We start from the raw sequence: 9,306 nt of genomic DNA on the forward strand, positions 1-9,306 counted from the left end.
TGCAATCGTCGCGCCGGAGCCCTGCTATCCCCACTGCACCACCAAAGCCGAAGCCTTTGCCGAAAGTCTCCAAGAACCCACTGCTACTTTTGCCAAACTTCCCAACCATTTTTACGTCAACATTCCTTGTCTTGCTACCGAAAGAAAGCTAAGACTGCTAGCAAGAGAAGAAAGTTGCTATTATGTTATGAAAGAAATATGGTTGCAAGCTCAGAATTCGTGAATGAAAAGGATTAAAGCTGGCTCTTCTATTTATAGCTGAAAGCTCACGCCAAAAAAACCTAGCTACCCAAAATCCCTAAACCCTAGCCGCCTATGTACGAGCTCCAAAACAAAATACCATGGTACCGTGCCCGCTATGAGGTGGCACGCTCCAAATGGCCCGAGGAGGAGTCGAGTTGTGTGGCAGATTTGTTTTTTCTTTTTTTTTTGCGTTTGAACCTCAGCTAGAAGGCAGACACCTATAGTACCTCTCCATGCAGACTCTTTTTCAGTTATAGGGCAGATATTTGCTACTAAAAATAAAGGTGGCAATGGATCGGCTATAAGTAAAACTAGTATTTTACCCGTGCGTATGCACGGGTACCAAATTCACAAATACATCAAATATAATTATAAACATAAGAAAAAATATCATATTAAATAAAACAAAATATATATAACAAACTACAAAATGTCTTATACAAATCAATTATATAGAGTTCCATATAAACAATATTATTAAGAATAAAAAAATTTCAAGTTTCAAATATTAATAATTAGTAACCATTGATATACGAACATAAAATGAATCCAACCTATGAAATAATCAATGTGCAAGCTAAAATCAATCCAACCTATGAAATAATAAATAATCAGTAACCCATGGAATAAAAAGAATGTTTATTACGTAAAAAGTTAAACGTAAGAGATATCCAATTACACGATTACATTTGTGCGAAATAATCCATCAAACTTATGGTCCCTACACAATATAACATTCTACCTTAAGAGAAATCAGGTTCATTTAATTACACAAAAGTATGAAATAATTTTTCCTAAAAGCATAATATTTGTGCAAGCTAAAAAAATGACATTCTAAAATAAAAATCATAAATTTATATCTTATATATAACGATGACAACGTCAAATACACAAATTATATAAAACTCTATGATCATGAAATACACAAATTTAAGTGTATTATTTCAAAAGGTAGGTAAATTACAAAAATATAAAGTTTTGTAAATTAATATCAATATTTTAAATATAACAATATACACTGATTTAACTTTAAATAAACATGCTAAAAATTTAATCATATAACTGACCAATGATCGAGGTCTTGCTCCAGTGGCAAAGTTGAGACACTCAAATATTTGTTTTTGTTAGAGGTCTTGAGTTCAATTCCGCTTGACGGTGATGTTTTCCCACTTTATGTGATGATGTATTGTTATTGTATTGTATTGTTTGGTGCTCAGGTCCCACATGCAGGGCGTTTTTTCCCCCACCGTTGAGTGGTGTTGAGGTCCCGCCTACGTGTGGGTTGCATAATTGATTATATTCATGTAAAAATGAATATAACAATTATAATACCTTCAGATTTGAATTATAAATTGCGGGATATATTCAAAATTTCTTCGTTGGAGTAATAATAATCTAAGAATTTAATTAAAGTTGAAAGGATGTATTTGTTATAGTAAAAGTTTGATTATAAAATTGTTTATATATTTGAACTATGGATGCTTTTTTTATTATTAAATTGTTTATGTGACTTATGCAATGTTTATTTTAGTTTTTTTTTCTCATATTTTTACAAAAGAGGTTCACCGATCGATAATTAAATGAATAATAATTTGTATTAAACTATACTTAAAAAAATTAAAATTAGGTGCATCTACTTTCATTAGTAAAATTCAATTTATGTATTTTATTTTCATTCATAGTTCATGATTCTAACGAATATTCTCTATATATTTCGTATCATACTATTTTTTGTATTTTTAAAATTTTACATACATAATTTTTCAAATTATATATTATTCTACAAAACCTTTTAATTTTAAATGTATGCCATTATATATCATTGTCACTTATCATTTTTATGCCATAGCTATAATAGATAAAATTAGATATAATAAATAAGAGATAAAATTAATAAAAGTATGTTATTAATGCATAATATTAAATATTCACATTTTTTATGAATATAGAACCAATATTTCATATATTTGGCTTTTGTTGGAGGAGTTATTGGAGACATCAAGAAATTATTTCCTTGAAATAATTGGAGGAGTTAAAATGCCGAAACAAATTTAAAGCTCAATTCTTATAAAATCTAGGACTCTTATCTAAGAAGTTTTTTTTTTTTTTTTTTTTTGCAAAATAAGGTAATTTAATTTAACAAATAAAAGCTAATTTAAATTCACAATTCTTATTAAATAAACGGCCCTTTTTAATTTTACACTATTAAAATTACAAACTATAATTAAAAGTCCATTATTAATTAGTCCAACATCAAAAGCCTTTAAAAGTCCATTCTAATTAGCCCAACATCAAAAGTAATTAAAAGTCCATTCTCACTTCTATCAAATGAAAAATTGTGCCAGCAACCCTAATTCCTACTCCAGCGCAGCGCCGCTCTTCTTCTCCATTCTATTTTTGCATTTTTTTTTAATCTTCTTCTAACGCCTCCTGCTCCGGCGAAGGACGCCGCCCTCAGCCACCGCCACCACCACCACCGGCATTCCCCCTTCTATCCTTCACCGCGCACGGCGAGGTTGTACATGCAGCGCCGCCTCCGTCTCCACACCGCCGCCGCAATCACCATCTCCACGCCGTCCACCATCACCAAAATTTCTCGTCGCTCCGACTCGCCCGACCTCCTCCGTCCTTCGCGCCTGCATCAAAATCTGCGCCACCGATCTCGCCGACTCGCTCAGTCTATCCCGTCGCTCCAATCCGCCCGGCCTCCTCCGTCCTTGACGCTGCGTCAGAATCTGGCCGCTGGTCTCGCCGACCCCCGCCTTCTCCGTCCTTGGTGCCCCTGTTAGAAGCAGTAGCAGGTAACAATAGAAAGTCAAAAATAAAAGATGTTGCTTCTACTGCGATTCTTCTTCACAATAACTTCTTTTTTCTTTTTCTTTTTATTTCTCTTAGCTTCTTCATCAGCTCAGCCGATTCGTTGTCGTTAGTCATAGCTACCGACCACACTTTCTCTATCTCCTCTCTGCCTTTGAAATTGTATCTTCTCTTCCATTTATGCGAATGATACAACTGTTGGCTGGTATTTATACTGATTCATTTCTTGGCCCCAAAGTATTGTGCCAACTGGTATTTGTACTTCATCATTTCTTGGAGCCAAAGTATTGTGTATTAACCATGTAGATGTGTATATGTAGATTTTACCCAATGAATATAAAGAGACACATTGGTTAAAAGAGTTCATCAATTTCCCGCCAAAATGGCTTAGATTGGCTCAAGTTGAGCTTTTATATATATATATAGATGGTGTGGATTAGTGTAATTGGTGGTCCCTAAAAAGGAGCTGCTAACTTTGGGCCGAGAATTAGATAGAATTTGAAAATTGGGTATACTCTTTTAAGCCCAAACAAGTTCTCATTTCTCTATGATTAGTGAACCTAATTATACATCATGTGTGGCTCAATAAGAAGGCAAAAAATTATGTTATTTTGTCGCCTCAAAAGGTCGAATCATTCTTCTTAAAATTCACAAAATAATATTTGATTGTGCTTGCATTTAAGTGCACTTGAATAATAGAGGATAGGTTGGTGGGGCTGTCAAACCTTGCAGGCCGGGCCAGCCCGGCCCAACCCAACGGGCCTAGGCAATTTTTTGGGCATGGTCGGGCTGGCCCAAAATTTCAACGGGCCTCGAAAAATGAAGCCCAGCCCAGCCCTATACGGGCCGCCGGGCGGGTCGGGCCAAAACGGGTCAAAATATTGATAAATTAATATATATATATATATATATATATATATATATATATATATTACTTCCAAAAATTAATAAATTAAATCAAATTTAAAGAAAAAAAATTGAAGACAAATTCAATGAAACAAATAACAACCACCAAAATAATAATACAAAAATATTACTCTCTTTCAAGTAGAAAATAAAAGTAAAAGGACCACCAAAATGTTTGAAAGCTTAATCACGTTCGTAAGATATTGAATTAGAAAAGAATCAATTTTTATAATGATTAGTAGACTACGAGTCTAAGACTAGCATATTAGGAAAATATAATTAAATGATGATTTAAAAATCCTAATTGGCTAATTATTACTTATTAGACTTATTTTAGTTATTATATTGAAAAAAACGCCTATTTTCTATAAACTAACCGACCAGGCCAAATTGGGCCTAAAAAATCCTAGCCCAGCCCAGCCAAAACTATGGGCGGGCCGAGCCACTTTATTTTGACAACTCTAGTTGGGTCACATGACTTCAAATACATATGTACGTGTTTTCAAGGCCCAAAGGGTTTTAATTATGAAATTCTTAGACGTAGGGGTCATGATATCTAAAATGTACATGGCCCAATTTATCTAACTGATGCCCAAATAGAAATTAAATCAAGAACTCCTAAATAAGAGTATAAACTGTTTACCAATTCAAGAAATTCAAGCCAATAACTCTTAAATACGAGTATAAACTATTTAAAATTCCAAATTCAAATTCAAAAACTCCTAAATAAGAGTATAAACTATTTAAAATGAATTTCGAGACTCATCCATTTTCAAAGGGATTTGTGTAATTTGTAGACAATTAAAATTATCGTCGAATTAAATCATGACACGTGTAAATTCATGAATTAAATATTTGATTATATCTTCTATTTTATTAAAAGGGATTTTATTCCTAAATTAAATAGATATATAATTAATATTTAATATAAATAAATTAATGGGCTCATGGACACCTAAAGCCCTGAGGCCCATGCATGGAGGCCCAAAGCCCATGAGGCCTACCTCCTACATCTATAAATAAGGGTGTTGGGGATGCTCACAAGAGATAAGTTAGAGCGGAGGAGAATTGGAGAGCTAGAAAAATTCTACCAAGTGTAGTCTTGCAAGAATTCATGATCTTCAAAGCTTCAAGACTTCAAGAATTCAAGATCTTTAAAGCTTCAAGAATTCAAGATCTTCAAAGCTTCAAGTGATCAAACCTTCAAATCTTCAAGTGATCAAGCCTTCAAATCTTCAAGTGATCAAGCATTCAAATCTTCAAGATCGAAAGCTTCAAGGCGTTCTTACAAAATTCTAAGGACGTTCTTCTCCAAATCAAATCAACTTCGACGTGCAATTCAAAATCATGACTTGAAGCCCTTTGGATTTATCGTCAACAAATCAAATATTTCAAGAATCTTCGAGAATGTTCGAGAATCAAATGGAAGAGAAGAATCAGAGGAACAACTAGAGATTGCAACCGAAACTATCAAATTATCTTTGTAACACGCTTTTGTATTTTCTTAAATTGAAATACAAAAATTTGTTGTTACAGCCGCCAAACGCCACTACAGTACTATCTGATCATAAATGGGTGAGGCTTATTCTTGTTTTTTTTTTTTTTTTGTCGTGATAAGTCTCTACCATCGATCGATAGAGTTGTAACTTTGCAACCAAGTAAATTAAAAGACTAATATATAAAGAGGTATCCAATAATTTTACAAGTTTTCATATGATATATCATCCCCAAGTTATGTTCTAGGTCCCAACAAAACAAATAATTAGCATGAAAATGTGAATGTTTAATTATCAACATATCATGATTCATGAGGTTTAATATTCTTAAGGCGATTCAATTTCGGTTGGTTATTCTAGTCCCAGGAAGAAGACTTTTACGAGGATGTGAGTTAGGCGATGTGAAATTTGTTGTGGATTTAATGTATATATAATTATACATATAGAGTGAGTTTCAGGTAAAATCCACTAAATAAAATAAGAACGAGAAACTGTTTTCAACCTTTCGATCATCAAGATTTACGGTGAATGCATCATATTGAACGAATGCAAGCGAGAGAAATTGGTTGTGGAAGGAGTTGGTTGGGATGAGCGACAAGTTATGTTGGGGGAAGATTGAGAAATGATTTGAGAACTTTTTTTTATCGAAAAAAAAACATTTATTAAATATGGGGAACCGACACTAGGGATGCCAAAAGAGACCCTCACCACCAGAAACACACAACAAAATATAAAAAGTTCGAGACCCTCACCACCAGAAAAGAGACCACAAGAGGTCGAAGAGAAACTGGAAACGAGCTAAATTTTTGCATCTAAAAACCACCTCCTAAAATCTCTAGAACTCGATTCATTCATTCATTCATGTTTCTTTTGTATTTAGAATCGATTCATTCATGTTTTTTATGATATCTCACATAACCGGCATTCATTTTTATTTGCTCTAGTTTGTTCACCGATGAAAGACATTTGTTTATATTTTTTTCCCCCTATGAAATGAGGATTATTAAAATCCTTTAGAGTGTGCTGGTTGGGCTTATAAAATCTTTATAACAATTTATAAATTGTTTATAAATTTATAAGTTTTTGAAAAAGTGTTTGACAAGACAAAATTTATAATCAATTTATAAGCTATAAAATAACTCGTAATAGTTTATATTAAATTCCTCAAACTACTCACAAAAAACAAAAAACACTCCTCAGTTTCAACTTTTCTTTTCATAATCTTATAAGCCATAACTATTTTACAAAAATGACTGTTATGATTTTTTGTTTTTATTATATCCCTTCAAATTGATCTATACATTATCGATTTTTCTCTCTAATTAAGATTTTCCTTCTTTGACTCACAGTTCTCTATTGAATTTATAAGTTGAACCCAAATATTTTGACAATTTATAAGTTCTTAGAGGCACTTTGATTAGAGTTTATTTCATCCAATTAAATTATTTATATTTTTATCATTTAATTTTATTTAATTAGTTGATAATTCACTGTTAGGGTTGATATATAGATCCAATATCAAAGTATAATTTTTCTCTTTGAAATAAAAATAATTAGTATAATAAAATTTATTTTCATAAATAACATTATATAATAATGATCACACTATACCAACAAAAAAATACTCCATATACTAAACTACTGTTTACTTCATGATTTGACAAAGACGAAATTAAAATAACACGATCGGAATAACATCCATCATAAAGTATAAAAGCCAAACAAGATTTATGAAATTACTGCTATATACTATATATATAGTATGAATACAAACGGCTATATATATATATAGTATATATACGTAGCTGCAACATCAAGGCTTACTTGTCCTCACCTCAGCCGGCGGGCCTCCCGGAATCACAGGTGGCAGGAACGGAACAGGAGGCAAAGGCAGCGGAGGTAGAGGAACCGGAAGAGCTGGCGGCGGCGGCAGCGACGGCGACGGAACCAGCCCCGGGATTGGCGGTATGGGTAAGGGGAAGGAAGGCGGCGAGAAGGGCGGCGTTGGGAGAACCGGAGGAATGAGCGAAGGCGGCGGAGTAGGAAAAAACGGCGGAATCAGTGACGGCGGAGGAGTCGGCAGAACCGGCGGAATCAAGGAAGGCGGCGGCAGAAGGGGGTTGGGAGGCAATAAGCCGGGATTCAATGGATTTGGTGGCAACATGAAAAACTTGCTCTCTTTCTCATTGCAGACTTGGGGCTTGAATGTGAAGAGCCCCGCTGAGAAGATCTGCTCCCTTCCGTTCCTCGACTTGAGGCGCAGCGACGACGAAGACGACGACGTGGCAGCGGCGCAGGACGGCTCGTTGCTGCGGACGAGTGAGACGGAGCAGCCTCGGATTGTCTTGACGTGTTTGCCGACGGAGAAAGGGAGCTCAACTCGGAACTCTCCTCGGCTGTTGGTCTCCACCTCCTGCCGGAACCGAGGCCTCGAGCTCTTGCATTCCACTGCAACAGTTGCACCTATACATGTAACACAGTTAATAACCAATTAGGTCTGGGGAATCATTATTGATCATCTTTTAAAAGAAAAAAAAAAAAAGCAAGCTTTGGGGGGGGGGGGGTGAACCTGCGATGAAATGGTGGGGATTGGGGTGGAGGCATGTGTCGCAGTAGACGGTGCCGACGACGGCGGCGGCGGATGGGAGCTTGTGTGAGTGATGCTTGGCTTCTGATACCAACAATGTGAAAGTGAGGAAGATTAATGTCCAAAACCAACACATTCTGACTAAAAATGTGATTGTAAATCTGTAGATAGATGTTGCTCTTTATATAACACCTGTTGCATGTCTGTGATAGAGCTTTCTAGACAAGCTTGTTTAGAAAAGGACAATAATTTCATTCACAGAATGAAGGTGGCAGCAGTTGTTTAATTGAGGGCAAAAGGGAGAGTGTGTGAATGAGATAAAGTTATATATCTTATTTGGTTGGCTAATTTTGATATTGAGTTGATCATCTAACTTTGTTTGTCCCATTTGGTTCACGAGAATATTATAGCAATTCATCATAATAATATATGATGATTGAGCTATGAATTTCATTTTCATAACGAAAGAATTACAGAATATATGTGTGTTGTTCAAATAGTGACACTTCTTAGCACATGGTTTGGGATGGGTGAATTTTGGAATGACGATTTTCCTATATATATTCAAGGGTTGTGCAAAATTAATATTGCATGTAATGTGTGTATAATGATATGGATTTCTAAAACTAGTGTCTAGTATAAGTTTTGTGCATTAATTTATTTATTTAGAAGCAAAAATATATATTTATATATCAATAAACAATATAAAAAACTTGAGGAACATTGCTTGTGAAAACAAGACCAGATGTGGGATCATTTGTCCCGGCCCACAGCTTATTGTGTCACACTCTCATTTTATTATAGTTTTTAATTATTTTTTCTTGAATTTATAATTAATTTATTATGTTTTAGTATAATTTTAAGATAATTAACCAGGGTTCCCTCACCCAGTTAGGGTTTATAATTTTTTATTTCTATTTGAATCAATACTTGATTATTATAGTTCATTAATAGAAAATCAGGGTATATAATTTTTAAAATTTTTAATTTTTAGTGATAATTAATTAGGGGTCCACAAAAAAATTGTCACATTATGGATGTCACAAGTTTTAATAAAATGATATTAAAATGCGAGTGAAGTTGTGTGGACCATACTAGTATGAATGGAAGCGACAATTTTTTTTGCGAACGAACCGAAAAGAAAATTGTGGTAAATTTTTGTAGATTGAGATAGTATTAATTAACATACATTATAAAATTGAGATTAAGCACATGTTGTGCTAAAAAAAATTACTTTAGCAGGTGTAAACTAATTAA

At 34.2% G+C, this 9,306-nt stretch overlaps 1 protein-coding gene and 1 long non-coding RNA gene across 2 annotated transcripts; one reads left to right on the top strand and one right to left on the bottom strand.

The window, feature by feature from the left end:
* Positions 1–2,316: 2,316 nt before the first annotated feature.
* On the top strand, positions 2,317–3,361 carry LOC130989743 (uncharacterized). Its single transcript, XR_009090733.1, has 2 exons — positions 2,317–3,044; positions 3,139–3,361. It is a non-coding gene; the product is annotated as an uncharacterized LOC130989743 (long non-coding RNA).
* A 3,654-nt stretch (positions 3,362–7,015) lies between these two features.
* On the bottom strand, positions 7,016–8,512 carry LOC130989744 (vegetative cell wall protein gp1-like). The gene is made up of 2 exons (XM_057913828.1): positions 8,032–8,512; positions 7,016–7,925 (listed from the first exon to the last, which is right to left on the bottom strand). Exons 1-2 carry the CDS (start codon positions 8,183–8,185, stop codon positions 7,276–7,278), a joined length of 804 nt encoding a protein of 267 aa, XP_057769811.1. The 5' UTR covers positions 8,186–8,512; the 3' UTR covers positions 7,016–7,275.
* Between the last annotated feature and the right edge of the window lie 794 nt (positions 8,513–9,306).

The sequence above is a fragment of the Salvia miltiorrhiza genome, chromosome 6, assembly GCF_028751815.1.
Source record: "Salvia miltiorrhiza cultivar Shanhuang (shh) chromosome 6, IMPLAD_Smil_shh, whole genome shotgun sequence".
Taxonomy (NCBI): domain Eukaryota; kingdom Viridiplantae; phylum Streptophyta; class Magnoliopsida; order Lamiales; family Lamiaceae; genus Salvia; species Salvia miltiorrhiza.